The 18,921-nt window shown below is 39.3% G+C and overlaps 1 protein-coding gene across 2 annotated transcripts in view; it reads left to right on the forward strand.

Moving 5' to 3' along the window:
- Positions 1-18,921, forward strand: part of IMMP1L (inner mitochondrial membrane peptidase subunit 1) — a 36,677-nt gene that overhangs the window by 2,599 nt on the left and 15,157 nt on the right. Inside the window, exons 1-4 of one of the 2 annotated variants that reach the window (XM_066998239.1) lie at positions 8,638-8,729; positions 15,268-15,405; positions 16,221-16,309; positions 17,163-17,289. In XM_066998239.1, coding sequence (XP_066854340.1) covers positions 15,301-15,405; positions 16,221-16,309; positions 17,163-17,289 — 321 coding nt within the window. In that variant the 5' untranslated portion in view covers positions 8,638-8,729; positions 15,268-15,300. Of the gene's footprint in view, positions 1-8,637; positions 8,730-15,267; positions 15,406-16,220; positions 16,310-17,162; positions 17,290-18,921 lie in introns of those variants that run through there. The other variant, XM_048046734.2, reaches the window with a different exon arrangement.

An 18,921-nucleotide genomic window follows, 5' to 3' on the forward strand; every position in this document is an offset into this window, starting at 1 on the left:
TTCTGTTGCTGAGTGGATGCAATAAGGAAAAGGGTATTTACACACAGTGGGGAGTGGGCAATGAAACCTTCCAGCTTTTGCTGTGAGCTGTTGACTCACCTCACACTATGAATGAACCTCACAGCTACTTCAGAATTTTGTATGTTTTAACGTAAAGTGAGACTTTTGTAATGATTTCTGTGAGCCGATACCTTCTGAAACGTAGAAAAAATGTCTCTAACGTTGTAACTTACACCAGGAGAGACTGTATTACCACAAAATTGTGGAGAAGTATAAATAGTCTTTCAGTATAAGAACCGGATTTCAGAAATTACTGCAATAATTCTCCTTGTGATGTTTGCTTCTCCTCTGTCACATTTTATGGTGAGGAGTAGGATTAACACCCTACTGATTTAGAAAGCAGGTGGAAATAAGCTATTTTTCAAGGATTTAAGCTTTTTTAAAAAGTTAACTATTTAATACAATAAAGCTTTGCAAATGAATATGTGCTTGTAAAAACATCACTTATGGCACCTGACCTTGTTTGTAAATTTCAGAAAAGTAGAGAAAAAAGTGAGTGTATGGAGTTTTCTTAATTTTTAAGTCAATGGCGTTTCATTTTCAGGAATGATATTAGCTTTTTCCACTCTCTTGAATTATACTAAAAGTTTGCCAGGGGTCACGTGTCCACGGTCCAAAATTTCCAGCCATTGGGAAGGATCCCACTAGGAGCTGTCTTGACAGATCACAAAGCAAGACTACAGAAACTGTAATTCCAGATACTACGATATATAAAAGCCTCATCTTCAACTATACATTAGTAGGTAGCTAACTCCTATTATTCCTGCTCTATGAATGGAATTGAGATGCAGAGAAACTACAGAGCATAGAGATGATTGCAAATTATGAGGAAATATCTTAGTAATTACTTTTTGTCAACTGAGCTATGGCGACTGGCTGCGTTCATACTCAGCTCTTTGTAAAATATAGACCTTTAAACCTGCCTCTAGCTCTTAATGTCTAACCTGTAGAATAAAAAAAACCCTTTATTTCTTGGTGCATGCATATTACTCTAGGCCTGATAAAGTATTAATGACAATTTAAACTGCAACTCTTAGCTCTAGTACGAAGAAATCACTCAGTTTTCTGTCCCTTGTGATCCAATTGAACTGCTTGCCTATGCCAAATCCAGATTCTAGGATGGATTACAAGGATCTCGGGTGAGAATTACCTAAGGAGAAAATGGAGGGAATACAATGGGTGAGTGAGGGAATCAAAACATTTGGGAAAAGGTATGCTTGGAATTTGGTCTGTACGTATGTTTGTCATTTCTCTATAAAGCTGTAGTCTGTGGATTTGGGGGAAGCCACAGTGTCCTCCAAACAGGAGCACTTCTTAAAGGGAGTTTTAGGTGGTTTGTGCTTGATACGAGGAAACACACCTGTCGTGGTTGTCATTGGTTTTGCTTTGTTTACTGGAATGCAGCCTATGTTGGTTACAGGTTTAAACTCTTAGGTCCTTCAGCTACGGCAAGCTGTGTTGTTAAAGTAGTGTTTTTCAATAAGACTGTCATGTCCACATGTTGATGTACATTTCTTACTTACCTTGATTTCAAATTAATGGGTTTTGCTGCATTTTACTTGTGCCTCGTAAGATTCAGCGTATTCTCTTGTCCTTCCCTGGCAATGAGCGAAATGCTCTCTGTTTTGGAACAAAATGCATTGGTTAATTTTGTTTCAAAACCCTAAGTCTGCCTGATCAGTTTGTAGCAATATTTTTGTTTGATTTACATATGGGATAGAAAACTAGAAAGCTGCAATCTAATGGCAGTCCCAACTCATAATCTTATTAGTGTTTGGTGTTGAATTGCAAAGCAGCTCCCCTCATCAGTCCTGGAATGTGATGGCATTAGGCTTGATTAAAGTTTTATAGTCACCAAATCAGATTAGCGCCCGCGTCACCTGACGAGGTAGGGCTGGCAGTCATGTGGTCCTGCACCCCGCCGAGCTCACGCTGGGAGCTGAAACAAGGTAGTTTGCTTTTGAGATGTTCTTAAGTATCTAACAGCATGGGTCATGGATTATGACTGCAAAGAAGATGGCTTCATTTTCCTGATCTTTGAACTGGCTAGAATGGGATGTTTGAAAGTGCAGGATCTTCAGGGCATGAGCCAACAACTGGAAAGAATGTTTAATCCTGGAAGTTCTGGCGCTGAAAGACCTGTTTTTTTTCAGTGTGAAAAAAGCTTAAAAACTACTTATCCAATCATTCCCTGGAAAACGCGAGGATTAGCGGGAGAGTTTAAGACATACCAATCGTGTGATATTATATAGAACATGATATGATTTTCTTCGGAAAGCCTCTAGATGTTGCCTCAATGCCTCTGTGGGTTTTATTTACTGAACAACTGTGATAAAAATGTGAACCTGTGTCAAATGTAAGCAGTTCTTTTAAACTGGGTGTACATAAATTAGGCGACGTGAATCCAAGTGGTGTGGTTGACTCTATGCTATGTGCTGAGGACAATGGTTTAATAAATGTAGATCATAAAAAGTTATTACTGAAATGACCGTTTTAATTTCTATGCAGATATTAAATATGTTCCCATAATTCCAGAATATAAAAGTGTACAGTATAGAATTACTGAAGGTTGCAGAACAGTAGTAGTGAAGATGAGCTTTAAGTTCAATGTGCTGTTCAATGTGCAATGTCTTTTTGCATTGTACAAATTAGTCATGTATTTCATAGAGATTATGAATCCTGCCTAACAAATTTGATTTCTTTTTATGATAAGATGACCCATCTAGTCGATCAAGGGAAACCAGCTGATGTGATCTTTTTGGACTTCAGCAAAGCTTTTGACACGGTTTCCCATGGGATCCTACTGGACAAAATGTCCAGCATACAGCTAAAGAAAAACATCATGCGATGGGTGAGCAATTGGCTGACGGGCAGGGCTCAAAGGGTCGTGGTAAATGGGGCCACATCTGGCTGGCGGATGGTCACCAGTGGGGTCCCTCAAGGCTCCATTTTAGGGCCAGTCCTCTTCAATGTTTTTATAAATGATTTGGATGTAGGACTAGAAGGTGCTTTGAACAAATTTGCCGACGACACCAAACTTGGAGGAGTTGTGGACTTGGACGAGGGTGGAAAGGCCTTGCAGAGAGATCTGGACAGATTGGAGAGCTGGGCGATCACCAACCACATGAAGTTTAACAAAAGCAAGTGCCGGGTCCTGCAGCTGGGACGGGGCAACCCTGGCTATACGTACAGACTGGGCGACGAGACGCTGGAGAGCAGCCCCGCAGAGAGGGATCTGGGGGTTGTGGTTGACAGCAAGTTGAACATGAGCCAGCAGTGTGCCCTGGCAGCCAGGAGGGCCAACCGTATCCTGGGGTGCATCAAGCACGGCATCGCTAGTCGGTCGAGGGAAGGGATTGTCCCGCTGTACTCTGCGCTGGTGCGGCCTCACCTCGAGTACTGTGTGCAGTTCTGGGCACCACAGTACAAAAAGGACATGAAACTGTTGGAGAGTGTCCAGAGGAGGGCGACGAAGATGGTGAAGGGCCTAGAGGGGAAGACGTATGAGGAGCGGCTGAGGTCACTGGGCCTGTTCAACCTGGAGAAGAGGAGGCTGAGGGGGGACCTCATTGCAGTCTACAACTTCCTCGCAAGGGGGAGTGGAGAGACAGGTGACCTATTCTCTGTTATCACCAGTGACAGGACCCATGGGAACGGTGTTAGGCTGAGGCAGGGGAAGTTTAGGCTAGACATCAGGAAGAGGTTCTTCACCGAGAGGGTGGTCACACACTGGAACAGGCTCCCCAGTGAAGTAGTCACTGCACCAAGCCTGTCTGAATTTAAGAAGTGTTTGGACTGTGCACTTAGTCACATGGTCTAAACTTTTGGGCAGACCTGTGGGGTGCCAGGAGTTGGACTTGAGGACTTGATGATGCTTATGGGTCCCTTCCAACTCGGGATATTCTATCCTTCTATGATTAGTTTACTACTGTTTATTTTAAAAAGATGTAATCACATTTATTTAAAACAATCATAATTTAAAAATAGTTCCAAAGTAGGATTAAAAGCAATGGAAAAAAATAGCTAGAGGAGGAGTATTATTTGTATTACGGTTTCTGATATTCTGTAGTGTTTTTCACACTGGATTCCACGTCCATTTAAAGCTTACTTCAGGATTAAAATCTAGAATTTGAGAGAGTGATTCTAAGCCTTTTCCAAAGCTTAACATCCACAACTATTTCATAGAGAATACAAATGACTGCCCTCGAAGAGTAAAACGTTTTGTTGCTTCAGCGTATCAGTGGATAAGGTGAACTTTGTGTTTCAACTGGAAAAATGTAATTTAAATTCTTTGATATTTTGAAGTCTTTGTTTTTGATTTCCAGCTGTATCTAGCTGTGCGTATTTGATTAAGTAGGCATTTCTAAAGCCAAGGAAATAATGTAGGCCATGATGATTTATGGGAAGGAAAAGTTAAATAGCTGTGATTTTAAAATATATAATATTTATTAATGCAGTTTATGCAAAAATACAAAATGTGTAGTATGTGTTTTTAGATTCCAAGATTGACTGAATGTCTAAAAAAAATATGTATTGCTGACATTATAGGTTCTATTAGCATCTTTTCCTAAAGCTGGTATTAAAAGGTTAAAAATTGTCCCATTTATGAAAAGCATGACATTTTCTGCCAAGGCTTTTAGTCTTCAAATGCACTATTCCAAATAATTGTGCAATTTCTCTTAAAATTCTCCAGTACCGGCAGCTGCTGGAATGCAGGCAGTGTTTGCTCCTCGCCTACATGGTGGGACTTTATAGAAGGTGCTCTTTTTTGGTTTAGCCTTCCCCCCCTCTGTCCCCATCATCATTGTGAAACCCAAATCCCGTGAATGTTGTGGCAAAGCACTGGAGGCTTGTCCATGCTGAGAAAAGATTTACCCAATCCCCTTCAGAAGGCTGAAATTGTTGCTCGTCTCTGCTTGCTGAGATATTCTTTAAGGTGGTTTTGTAACGGAGGATTTTCCCTCCTTTCTGCCATTACCCCCAACCAAACAGTAATGTTTCAACAAGTACTTCTGTAGTACTTTCTGGATATAAAAGTTAACAAAATCTGTGTCGTGAGTCTTGTAATTGCACTGCCCCACCTGCCCGACCTCCCCTCTTGTGTAAAGGAAATGTAATTGAGGAGTGTTCGTGTGCTTAGAGGTAACTTCTGGCTGCTCTGCTGCAGGGTAGGATCTGTATTGCTGACTTCTTTTCAGATTAGCTTCAGCAGCAGGCTCTGACTTCCACTGAAGCAGTGCCAGGCATGCTAGCTGAGACTCAGGAGCTTCCTACATCGCAGTAGGAACTGACAGTCGATTGAAAAGGAATCTCAAAAACTTGATCGCAAAGACAAGAATCTTTGCCAACGTACTTACATGAACGGATGTAACTTCTTTGCAGGTCAGACAAAGTTGCAGCCTAAGCTTTCCAGAGTACTGGCCAGCGATGCGTTCCGGGCACTGAGGGTTCAGTAGCTACTCCGGACAGGTAGGTTAATGCTAGCTGGGGTATTCAGCCACTGCTGGTCTGGAAGTAACCTGAGGTGGTGTAGTGTCCCCTAACACGCAGTTTTACTGCCCCTATTGCTCGTTCTGTCTTAAATTTATGAACTACTCCATCCTTAGCCTGGTAATGACATGCAGAAGAGCAGTGGCTGAACTGAAATGCCTATTGGCGTGTTACAAGGAGCTAGATAAAGCAATTTATTTGGTGCTACGAACAGCGATAGAGTCACTGACCCAGTGCAGGATTATGCTAGTTCTGGCTTTCCCACCCAGTGACGCTGGCCAACTACATCGGGAAGGAATCAGGCAGGAACACAACCGGCAGGCTTCACTCAGGACAAGATGAGTCAGAATTCGATGGACTTCCATCTAGTTTCACAGCACTGCGGCCATCCACAGAGTGGGAGCTGAACCAAGACGTGTTACTGTAAAATAATTCTGTACGGCTGTGTAACTACCTTCTGTGAGTGCGGGGACAGAAGCCTTTTAGTAAAATTTTCAAGAGAGAGAGATGACTACTGCAAGAACTTGTTTAGAATGGTAAACTGATTAGGTCATTAAGAAGTGGATGTAGAAAATAGGCATTTTGGACTTCAGTAGACAAGAATTAAAATTTAGATTTTTCAGCGTGAGTTACAAAGTTAGGTAAAGCATAAGCAAGCAGTCCTGTAAAATTCACTTCAAATATAACAAGCCATATCCACTACTGGCAATATCGGGCCGAATCTTGAATAATATCGTGGTAAAGAAACTGGAAAACATTGGACATCTGGCTTTTATTGTAGCCAAGCCTTATTTTAGCAAACTTTCCTTATCCATTATCTTAATGGATTCCGCTTCTTCAGTCTCTTGTTTTGAGGCCACCAGTTCCATGCCAAAGCTGCTGTATGTGCCAAAATCCCGATTCAGGAGCATGTCCCAAGGAGCAGAGGCAGCTACACGAGTTAGTCCTGTTGTTCAGTATTTGCGAACCACAGAGGCGATCTGGGGGTATCTGCTCAGTAATGTGCTGAAGTTTGGGCTGGCCTGAGTCAGCTTTTGTTAGCTTAGGTGCTAGTGCTGGGCTGATGGCTGGAGAAGTACCAGTTCTGTGACTGCCACAACACTGCTGGAACTAGGGCTATACGATAATACAAAATGCTGTATTTTAAATGGGAAAGGTTAAAGGCTGTGGTTGCTGGTGTGAAAGTATGCTTCTCTGATTGTTTCAAGGTCGTCTCTGGTTTCGTACTAGAAATATGTGTAATTTCATCGCCTTGGGGGACTCTGTTCCAGAGGAAGCACTTTACCTGAGTCTTAAAACATACAAGCACTTGATTCCAAGATCTCTCAGTTCCCATGTTTTCAGTCTGTCTGTGACTTAGAGCTGTCTCAGTGTCCCACGTTGAAGGAGGAAAGGTAATTGACCTTCCTTTAAGTACACTTTTATGTTTCTGGGAAAGCGGTTTACACTTCTTGAGCAGCATGTTTCCATTATTTCTTTGTATCAGCTGTGCTTTCATTGGTCCCAGAAGTGTGAAGCAGCCCCTTGGTCTTGATATTTTTACGCTATTGCCAAGTTACAGTGCCTTTTTTTTTCTTTTTGTACAGAATGTTTAACATTTCTGGTATAAAAGACCTAAAATTCAAAAACATTAAAGTCCGGGAAGATTATTGGTTATTTTAGCATGCACACGGGAATTGTGAAAGGAGCTATATGACCAGTCACTGGTTTTCCTTTTAGAAATGCAGTGTATTATGAAGAAAAGGGTAAGCTGAACTGTGTGCTTATTGTGTGGCCACTTCTTAAAAACTTAGAAATTGTGTTTGAGAAGGCATTTTGGACGAGGAGGTGTGAGATTGGTGAGGTTATTCAATGATTATTTCTGTTTTTCCATTCTGTTCATTTTCCATTTTACAAATACCCACATATTCACTCGAAATTTGGATTTCTGGTAGTTACCTGTGATAAAATAAGGCACACGGGCCTTTTCTGGTAATCTTTGTGCTCTTTGTGATAGTGCAGTTTGGGAGCCTGGAGCGTGCTCAGCGTCTTGCAGGTACTCAGTACCTTAGCATATGATCATTTGCTAAATTTGAGAAAGGTGCCTCCGTGTATTTGATTCACTTATTGTGTCAGCTCTACTTTTTACTTTAAACCTTCAAATTAAATAATAGTTTATGCTGGCTTTTTATTTTAGTTCATGCATTTTAAACCCGGAACTCAGATAAAAAGATAGTTTCGGAATAAATTCAGTATATTATTTATGAGTGGAGCAACACATTAGCATTGAGTTCACAATAGATCATATCGCTTTTATTCCGTCTTACAAGCTTAGCAGCACAAACAGAATAATCAACATATTATTTGGCTGTCATCTGCTGAACAGAAACCAGAGATCACAAGGAGGTTTTCCCTAGCTGCAGTGACGGCCTTTTTGTTCCAAGCCCCCATCTGGGAGGGCCATGGTGTGTTATCATATGGAACGCGGGGTTTTCTGTAATCTCCTTAGCTGCACTGCAGTTCGAATCTTCATTCCATGTTTGTGTAATTTATAATTTTAATGAGACCATGGCTCTTGTGGGCTTTGAAATATATTAAAAGCTCTTTTGTGCATATGCTTTTGTTCTTGCTTAATAGGCTCAGTGTATTTAAAACTGATGAATTTTTATTCATGGATTTGGATGTCTGGGGATTAACTTAGACTGAATATCATTGCACTCATCTATTGATGTTTGGAACTTTTCTTTTAATGCTTGTATCTGTAAGAGGAGAAGAACTTAGGAAACTTGTGTTTTATATAAAATGGCTCAGAAATAGCTCAACATTTTACAGCAATGATAAAAAGTACTGATTAAAATTTATTTTCACCACAAACTCACATGCAATACAGTTTGTATTGTGAAGAATAGAAAGCTGAATCCATACATGTGTATTTTGAACCTCTTATCTAAAAAGCAACTTAGGTAAGCCATCAAAATTTTTGTCGAATAATAGCAGCATTTGATTTGCAGTTTTCTTCTGTTCAGGTAATTTGAAAATGTAAATACTAAGCTCACTTTTGTCTGTGTTTCTTTTCTCCTGTTTTTTAACACTTTTTTTTAAAATGCACAGTATGCGCATTTCATTAGAAGGTGATGCTCGTAACTGGGAAGTATTGATGAAGACATACAGAAAGATTGTTGCTGTTATATTTTCTGATGGTGCCAAAACTCTTTTTTTTTTCTTATGTATTTTTCAAATGTTTAATGATTCACTGTTTATGTTAAGATCTCATGTTGTATGATTTCTGTGTTAATAAACTACTGTGGAGTGCTCTTCAGCAGTAACGTACTAATCTGAGACTAACAGTGGGGATAAGACTAAGACACCTTGTAAACAGTTTTTGTGGTGGTGTATGTAAATAGGCTGCTTTATGTGAACGGTTTTATTGTTGGTTTGTTTGTGGTGTTTTTACCAGTAAGCAATCCTGTTTGAAATGGCAGATATTTTAAGTAAACAGTCTTTTTATTTGTTAGTGCATAGGGAAATTAATTACCCCACTGCTACTCACCGCTTTGAATGGTGTTTCCAAAAACACCTGCGTATGCTTAGAGGTGTGTCAGCAGTGGAAGTGCATGGGACATGTGAGCCATGGACACCTTAGGTTTCTGTAGGGCCATAGTTTAAGTAGCCAATGTGAAAATGGGACTTGGAACTCTTTGTCTTAGTTAATTAACATACATTTTACACCCTTACTCCATATGTCCATGAATATTTCAAGAAGGTAGTTTGTTTTGAAATTTAAGATAAATGAATATAACTCAGAATAGTTACTTGACCCTTGTGATATAGACACTGTATTTTTCTCATTCACCAGCAAAGGGACTGTGCTGTCTATCAGAGCTTTGGCATCCATGTCCTAACTTTGATGTTGTTACAGGAAACTGTTAAGTGAAAATTTCAGCATTCCTCAGAGGCTCAGACTTGCCACATATGACCATGCATTTGCTCAGCTGTTTGGATTTTGCTGTTCAGTAAAGATGAGTATATATGGAGTTGCAGAGAAAGATAGAAGCCCAGGAATGCATCTGACCATTAACACAGCATTTTATACAGGGTTGTGGGATTGTTAGGAGTTTCCTCCCAAAGGTAAAGAGAATCAGTGAGAACTGCTTGAAATCTGTTTTGAAAAATTGTTCATTCTCATGTAGGTAGTCTCTAGTTGTTTAACACGAGAGGATTGCATTATGTGAATTTCTGTTTACAGGATTGAGCTACTTGTCAGCTTGAGAACAGTAGATGAAGGAGCGCTTGTTGGAGACAAACTGTTGGTGCCTAGTAGAGATAACGTGGAAAAAGAATCCTTCCAGAATAGCACCCAAGCTTTTTTCAGATTTGCCAGACTGTATCTAGTGCATCTTCTAGAGAAAAACAACAGCTAGTCAAGTTCTCCTTGAACCTGTGCACAGAAAGATCACTTGAAAATGGTTCCTTGTTTTCCTTTAGGTGTTGTGAATCTTCAGATGAGTATAATTAACATATTTAAAATACATATGGTAACATTATTAAAATTTCTCAATAAACATGACGTACACCTTTCACTCTTCTAGCACATATTACATTAACTTCATGAAGAGGTTTTAAAAATAGTTAAATTTAGATTAATGCCAGCTCCAACAAAAATATTTAAATAGCCCAATCATTGTATGTTCTTTTTTGCTTTGGGGTTTTTGGACTTTTTTAGTAATAGTCTCAGAGTAACCTTTTGGGAAAAACATGGTGCAAGTTATAGGATTACATTGTGAGAAGAAAGATGTCTGGTGGGGAGGGGAGAATGCAACAGATGTGTTTCTATTAGCTGAGGAAAATCTGATAAATTATCACTAAATATTCTGTGAAAATTCAGAATTTAGTATTATATAAATCAAGTGTGACTGGAAATGTTTTATTGTAGTGAAAAAATCTAATTGGTATCAAGTCCAGTAATTTGTTTAGCCACATTTTCATTGGCTATGACTTCGATCTTCCTGTATTTAAAATTTTGGCACTGTGTGTTAAACTGTGCCATCGGTTATCTGGAAATGATAAATCCACTGATTGGTTTCCTAATTTTATTATGTACACAGTTAATTGTAATCCAAGATTACAGCAAACAAGATGTTAATTTCTAGACAATCTACCTACATTTCACTCAGAGCGTGATTGTTACTGAAGCAAAAATACAAAGAGAATAACATTTGTGCTATCCTCACAGGAGCTGTCAATAAAAGATGTAATAGGGGATTTAGGAATCTGGAAATGGCCAACTAATTTATGTGAATCTATTTTATTTCAGCTAGAAAGACCAAGCTCTGTTTCGTCTGCGCTGCATATTGCAGAGCACAGGCTGTCTATAGAAAACCAGGCGGCTGCATATGGATAGTCCCTTGATATCATTCACTTGCTGTGTAATCTTATTATGCAAAGTTCTAATCTTCACCTAGAATGAATGCCTCTGGGTCAGAATATAGTCATATCAGGGTTTTTGAGGTCATGTTTTGTGATCCTTAGCTTATTCTTCTAAGTAGGGCTGGGATTTAAAGAGTATTCCCTAGACACTAGCAGAGATAGACGGTAAAACCTGCTGCCTTTTTGGAAGACAAGACCAACATGAGGTCCCTGGTAGGATTAAACTTGATTTGTAGCTGTAGGATTTTTTAACAGATGTATTATTGGACAGGGAATAGGGGGCCACCAGCACAGCGAAATTGGATCACGATTGGCATTCTCAGGGAGTCCGCTGGCTGCTAAAACAGCAGCTGCATGTGGATTTGACTTCTTTCAGGTGAAGCGACTTCCAGTCATTTGGAAAGGATGGGATGAAAAGGAACCTTGGTGATAATTTTGATGTCTGCAAGATTTAGTACCAATGTAATGGGATTATCGGTAACACCTTCACTGCAGAAAAAGCCACCTGGCGCTATAACTGGCAGCAACTGAGAACTAATCCCTTCCCATCTCTTGGATGTCATTCATGAGGCTCAAAGTGATTTCTACCCTGCCAGCTGTGATTAATTTTATAAACAAACAAACAAGAAAATAAAATGACGAAAGCGTAGACGACGTAAGAAGAAGTGAACAGTAGAGTAGGAGTTAGATTTTGCATTTTATTTGCTGCAGGAGATAAAATACATAGTTCTTGTCGAGCAAGCAAATTGTATTCTACATGACAAATGTGTGTGCATAACTTTTTAAAATCAATGTCTATTTTCATTAGAAAAAGTGTCTGTTTCAGTATAAAATTTTACATTGCCTACTCTGTAAGTAGTAGGTAGTACCTGGAAGTAATTACAACAGGTTTTATGTCGATGGGTCTGTGATAAGGATGTTTATACAACAGACCCATTAAGTTTTCAAGGGGCCTGTGACTTAAATCATTTGGTTTATTGTCCTTAATGGCCTCATGTTGTATCTGGTGGAGGTGCCCGCTGACAGGACTTTGTATTAAAATGAATTGTGTGATGTGGAAAAACGTTCAGCCATTTAGCTGCTTGTGATCAATAATATGGCATTGTTTAAAAAACGTACCAATAAATAGTTTTCTGAGGAAACAATTATATCTTACTGATACTTAAGCTAGAGCAATTGTGAGATAAATGTTCTGTGTTTATTTTTTAATAATAAACCTCTAGAGGTCGTGGGGTTTTTGTTTGGTTGGTTTGGTTTGGTTTTGGACAGGACTTTCTACAACCATTCATGTGTTAACTAGAAGTTGTTACTTAAAACTACATGGAAACTTTTGGGATTGTTGTTATCCTGTGGTCTGTGGAATGAACATTACATGTCTGAAGATGGATCTTAGCGTTAAAAACAAAGAAGCTCTGAAGTTATCTTATTAGTTTCAAAGACTATCATCTAGGTATTGCATGTGTGCCTTAATTGGCAATGAACTTTCCTGCGGAGTAATAAAAGTTACGCCTTACATAAGAGCTAAGAAATTTTTCATCATTATCATGAACATCTGATAAACCTGAGTATTTCAAAAAGTCCCATTGTGCCACTTGTGTAAACTGGGACTGGCGAAATCCCTGTCTCATGGATTGAGAATTTATTTTAATACAGCTTCCCCATTGCAGAGTCTTTGGGAGCCCATTAGTAAGAGAACGGGGAGCCAAATTTGAGACCTCTTGGCTCATTTGCTGTCCTCTTGGTATCATGGCAGCTGTAGCAGTAGGAAGCGCTCACTCTGTCGGACCCCGTGTTTCCCAGAGTAACTGACAAACCCATCCCTCTGAATTCAGATTCCCTCAGAGACAACAGGGAGAAGTGTGTGTGTTCAGTGTAACCATGGGGGGAAGTATGTGCCTGTTGGACAGGCATATAGAACTGGTTTGCACTTTTGTACGAAAAAGTACACGTTTTGGTTACAGCCTTGTAACTGTTGGCAGGAGAGAGGTTTAGGAGTTCTCTCCTGGGGGTCTGTCGTTACCGTTCCCTTGGCACGAGTGTAATGCAAGGTGCGCACCGCTCCTCGCTACCTGTGGTGTCCATGGGTGGCCCAATTCCGCAGTGTCTTAATATACTAATAGGGTGTTTCTGAGTAGCATGGATCTGAACTACGGTATGGCTGTGCAGTATTTGCATCAGCTGAGACATAGTGCGAGATGGTCTTTCTAGTAGGTGCTGTTAGGAGGCATCGATGTGCTTCTCTCGCAAGCCTGTTGTGGTCATTGATCCGTGCTAGTTGTAAAACGCTCATCGATCTGCCGTCACTCGATCTGCCTTTCATCACCTGCGAAACTTTTCTGGGCTTGCAGCGTTTCTGGCCTTGAGAGCAAGGGGTTGGTCCATACTTTTCATAGTGTGCTGGGTCGAGAAGAGCAAATTGCTTTTTTGGAGCCCGGAGTGAAGTTGTGCTGGCAGTGCCGTTAGCCTCCACGGCGGCTGCTGCATGTTCTCCGAGGTGTCCGGCTGTGTGCGAGGCACTGCACGTGCTAATGAAGCACTTCAAGACTTTTTTGGTTTCTGTTATCTTTTGTGTTACTGTGAAACTCCTTAGCTAAAATTAAGGGTGATGAATCACAGATTGGTTCAAGTACATTTATTCTGGCGATCTTTTATATAATAAAAACCAAGTAAATCCTTTTTGGAGTAAGGAATTGAGCTTGCTAGAGAATGTTTCCCCCCATGAATGCACTTCTCTTTTCCCTATAAATGAATACTAAATGCAAAAATCAAAAGCCACTTTTGATTGCATTCAGGCAAAACTCCCATTGACTTCTAGAGAGTTCTATGGATGTAAAACTATAAATGCTTTTACATTTCCGCATTTAAATAGAGAAACATCATGAAATATAGAAGGGTAGGTCTTTACTTCACTGTCAAGTAGGCCGCACAATACCTGCAGTATTTTTTGGTTCCTCTTTAAACTACTGTGTTTGTTTAGCAAGCTCTATTGACCCATCTTAGTAAATGAGTAGGAGAGAAGTCTTGTTGGGGTTTTAATTCACGGTGAAGCTGATAATGAGTTTAAGGGGGACAGATTTCTTTCAGAATGTAAAACTTGCTTCAGTTACTAAAGCACGTGTCTTCCACTTCCTTAAAAAAAAGGTATATCAAAAAATCTTAAGTATTGGGGTAAGGAACATTTTAGTCAGATTAGTGTTGCAGTAATTTCAGTTAGTCATCAGAATTTGATTTAAATATTTGGGCGAGGGTGTCAGAAGGTATTTACAGAGTCCTTTAATGTGCTACGGAACATGTGCCACTGTACTGTGTCTAAGAATAGAAAGACCTAATGCCTTAATTTTATATGTAAATGTTCTGGTAATGAAAGTCTAATCAAAAGCAAACTCTGCAAAAACTCTAGAATTCCTATCAACAACCATGGTCTCTTCTAGTATAAACAGTCTTACATAGGCAAGCCATTCACAACTCTATTATCCTAAATTTCGTGTAGTTCTTCAAGCCTTTTTTCATTTGAATGGCTGTCAGGTCACTTGTAAAGTCTTGGTTGGCTACTCGATTATTCCAGTTTTCTGTCAATGCAATTTCAGTTGTGAAATAGCTTCAGGTCACTTCAGCTGGTCAGATGCTTCTCTGTTTTGCTGTTGAGTGTTCAGCTTTAAATACTGGTGCTTGAAAACAACAAAATCAAACACAGTGATTTTAGCTGTACTGTCTTCATGTGATTAAAACAAACCTCACAAGTGTCATTTAATAGACATCTTAAGTCTCCAGCTGTGTGTGCTTTACAGTAGGCTGTAGTAGTCCAGGCAGGAAGGGAGAGCCTGTGTTTAAAGGTTGGATCAGAGCTTCCTAGCTTCCATTCAGCCAAGCCTGGTGGAGGAGAGGATGTTCTCACAGCTCTTGCAGGTAGCTAGACACAGGGCAGGTAAGCCTGTCTGTAAATTCCAACAAAAGAAGTCCAGCTGAGTCAGCGGAGAGTATTGTCACTGCTCCCTCCCATTAATCTCCGTAGCCTTGCAAAGTGTTTCTCATTTTGTTTGCAGTTTCTTTTTCTCTTTGTTTGAGCTCCTACTCACCTAAATCTTACTAATAAGCTGGGGAGAGCGGCGATTAATTGCACACGTGGAGGTGTCGGCATTAACAGATGAGTAACTTGGTGGCTTTTCATTTCTTCAGATATATCTGATTATTTTGTTTTTATTCACTGTACTTTTAGAAATACTGTCCATTGGTTGTTAGATGCAAAAGATAGTTTTATTAATGTTATGTTGTTTGTTATCAAATGAATGATGTTCTTCTGTTTTGATATAGACTAGAACCAGCTGAAGGACGTAGCACTGTACCATGTTTCGCAATGCCCTAGGAAAAACCTTTCGATTTCTTGGGTATACTGTGCAATACGGCTGCATAGCACATTGTGCCTTTGAGTACCTTGGAGGAGTTGTTGTGGTAACTTTTCATTTTCATGATCTCTAAAGGGAAATGATGTTTTCTATGAAATAAAGCTATAATACTGAAACTGTTTTATGTCATAATGCCATTATTTCAGTTTTCTTCATTTTTAAAGCTTTTTCAAAGTGTGTTCAATAATTCCATACTTTTTGTTATTGGAGGCAGGTCTATCCTTTCCTTTCTCGGAAAAAAAAGGGAAGAAAGTTATGTATTTTATGCAATTTATTGCTTCAGGCATCTCTGAAGCAAATGGGAAACAATATGAGTAAGCATTTTGCAAAGAGTATGTTCTTTCAGAAAGGCTGGAGTCACAAAATGCCATAGAAAACACTATTGTTCCCAACGCTGGGCAGATTTCTGGATGTTTTGTGCTACCCCCTGCCTTTCCCAGGTTCTAAACCTAGCAGCTGGATATAATGGATTTTGGCTGAGAGCTCCTCCTGCAGCTTCTGCAGTGCTTCTTTTACAGAGGCCGAAGAAGAGGGTGAGCTGGCAGAGCTCTGAGTGCTGCTTCTAAAAATTTCCTGCAGAGAAGGTGCTGAAACATGTCCTTAGGAAATCATAGCACCTAGCGCAGTTCAGGACCAATGTTAAGCTAACCCAGAGCTGTAACAGAGTTACAAGAGCTTTGGGAGGCTGTCCTCACTTCTTAAACGTATCAAATGTTCCTCAGAGGATTTCATTTTTTTTTAATTGTTTGTTTTGCATTACACCTATTATAATTTATTAGCCAGTAATTTGAAAACTCTTGTATTTTAGATAAAGGTAATTGGCAAATAGTAATTTTTTTCTCATTTATTTTTAATTTGCAGTGTTCTGGACCTTCAATGGAACCAACAATTCAAAATTCTGATATTGTCTTTTCGGAGAACCTTAGCCGACACTTTTATTGCATTCGAAAGTATGCTCCTTTGCTGTGACTAGACTGTACATTTAGTTTGGCAGGCCTTGTCAATAGCTATGCTCTATCCATCCTTTATTTTTCACATATTTTTCTGCTTCTGAAATGTAATTTTTCATAAGTCTCTTATTGTGACTTGTCAGACCTTATTTAGGATATAGTCTAAGTCCCTTTTCCAGCTTTGTCCAAAAAAATACAGAAATTCCCCCCCCCCCTTTTTCCCTAAAACTGTTCTGTGTGAATGTAATTTCTCTAAGCAGTTTTGTCTTATAAATCAAGCTGTGGGTTTTGCTGTGCTCAGATAGGATGTTAGAAACGTGATCAAATGGTATAAGTGCAGTTTATCAAATGTCATTATGATTATGTTATGGAGCACAGCAGTCTCCAGGCTCTTGCCTGTTTTGCTGTGGAATGTTTCATTGCATGATCTAATGTATATTATCAGAGGGCAAAAGTAATATAACAATGCCTGCAAACTCAGGCATTTGAGGTTCCACTGAAAGAAAAACATTTGGACAATGACATATAGGAATTTGAAATCTCTTCCATATATACTAACAACAGGATCAAGTTAAATGACTTGCATTTCATCAGAGCATTGCCAATTAAAAAGTAGTCCAAAAGTTTTGTAAGTAATTTAAATACCAGAGAGACTCTCCAAGTATGGTTGCGTTACACCTGACTAAAACTCATTGAAGAAACCAAAATCCCAGACAAGAACTTTCATGAGAAAGAAATGTCTTTAATATATGGGAATAATTTTGGAGTACATGCATTGATACATGTGTTCAGCCAAATATTCTGTAATTAGAGTTCTCTTTTGTTTGTTTTTGTTTCTGTTCTTCCCTCCCAGAGGAGATATTGTAATTGCGAAAAGCCCTAATGACCCCAAATCAAATATCTGTAAAAGAGTAATTGGCTTGGAAGGGGATAAAGTCTGCACAAGCAACCCTTCAGATTTCCTTAAGAGTCACAGCTATGTAAGTATTAGTTTCTTGATTTGTAAATAAATTATTACATTATAAGTAGGCCTGGTAGGCTGTAAAGGATTTGCAATATCAAAGTATCATAAGTCATACAGTATGATGTTCATAAGTTATTCTATGTATACAGTAAAATATAGCTTGTAAACTCTGTTTATGGCAAGCTGTCTTTCTCAGTGTCTTTTGTCTCTATAGGAATTGTATGCAGGTGTATTTTTGCTCTGCCCTTTGCTTAGGCCTTCTTCCCTGGTCATCTTCTGCAATTCCCTGCATAAAGCACTGTACAGATGACAGACTCACGGGTTTGGTCTTAGGGCAAAACTGTATATTAAACACTAAAAAGTGAAAATTTTGTCTCTGCAATACCTTTGAGGATTTTTCTTTCAAAATTATGTTAGAATATCTATATTCCTAACTTGTCAAAAAAATCAAGTAATGAGATAAAATAAAAAGGAAAAAATTATTCTTAACGCTTAAAGATTTTCAGCAACTTTCTAGGCTATCACTAGAAAAATCATCAGAAATCATTATCACAGAAAAATTGAGGTGTTTTCTTTTCCAAAAGCATGTTTGACTATTACCTCCATTCAGTATCTTGAGGTGGAAATATTAGGTTTTGCACAGCTGTCCACGGACTGCTCCTTGCAGCCAGCTGTAATTTATGATGGATAAATCCTTTTAAGAGTTTAGCTACCCTAAAGACTGCCGACTTCACCAGCATTCCTTCAGGTACACTTGCTTCACTTCTGTCAAGCAGTTGAGATAGTTTAGAGTTGAGGTGGAGTCTGTACATACTGAAAGCAATGGAAAAATTGTCAACGTTGCAGGTAGATTTGCTGTCAGGGTTTAGTCAAGACTTGGAAGCAGAAAGCAAAGACAGCATTCATACATACCCTGTCTTGAGGGGCTGAATTTGTTATTTCTTCCATTCCAGTGTTGAGGCAGGACCGACCTCTAATCTGCCCTTCTGATTGAGTAACAGCACCACTGGAGCTTCTATTTACATTTCTGTTGCTCATGGACAGAAAAAAGAAACTCATTCTCTGTTACATGTTGAAGGGGAGGACAGGGTGTTTTTCCACAAATCATTTCCATTTTCCATAAATCAAACTGTGTTACTGTTTAACCATGGAAAACAAAACCAAAAACATTCCCCAGCAGAAGGACCTGAAACGAAAGCCTGTATTCTTCCGTAAAAGATGCAAACTGAATTTCTCTTGAGCATCTTGTTCCTCAATTGTCTTAGTCCTAAAAAGTCTTACAGAAGTTCAGGCAAGGTTTGTACTTAACAGGATGTCAGCCTTTCTGGAAACCCCGAGGTAATCAAATGAATATCCAGTGGAACAACTTCTACCGTAGTTTTCTTGTCTCCAATTTTAATATAAAGTGTAAAGAGAATGAGAGGAAGAGGAATGCAGAAGTCCATTTCCTGTTTTCCTGTGAATGTTTTTCATAAACGCTAATGTGTGGCAATCCAGCTAAGAAGTGATATGCAAGCTTTCTTAGTTCTTGCATCATAACTTGTAACTAGGGGGAGAGATGATCCAACTGGAAATACCTGAGTTTGTTAATGCAGGTCTGTTTTCCTCATACCCTTAATGGCTGTTGGTGAGGTAGGTCTTCCCATCT

The sequence above is a fragment of the Anser cygnoides genome, chromosome 5, assembly GCF_040182565.1.
Source record: "Anser cygnoides isolate HZ-2024a breed goose chromosome 5, Taihu_goose_T2T_genome, whole genome shotgun sequence".
Lineage (NCBI taxonomy): Eukaryota > Metazoa > Chordata > Aves > Anseriformes > Anatidae > Anser > Anser cygnoides.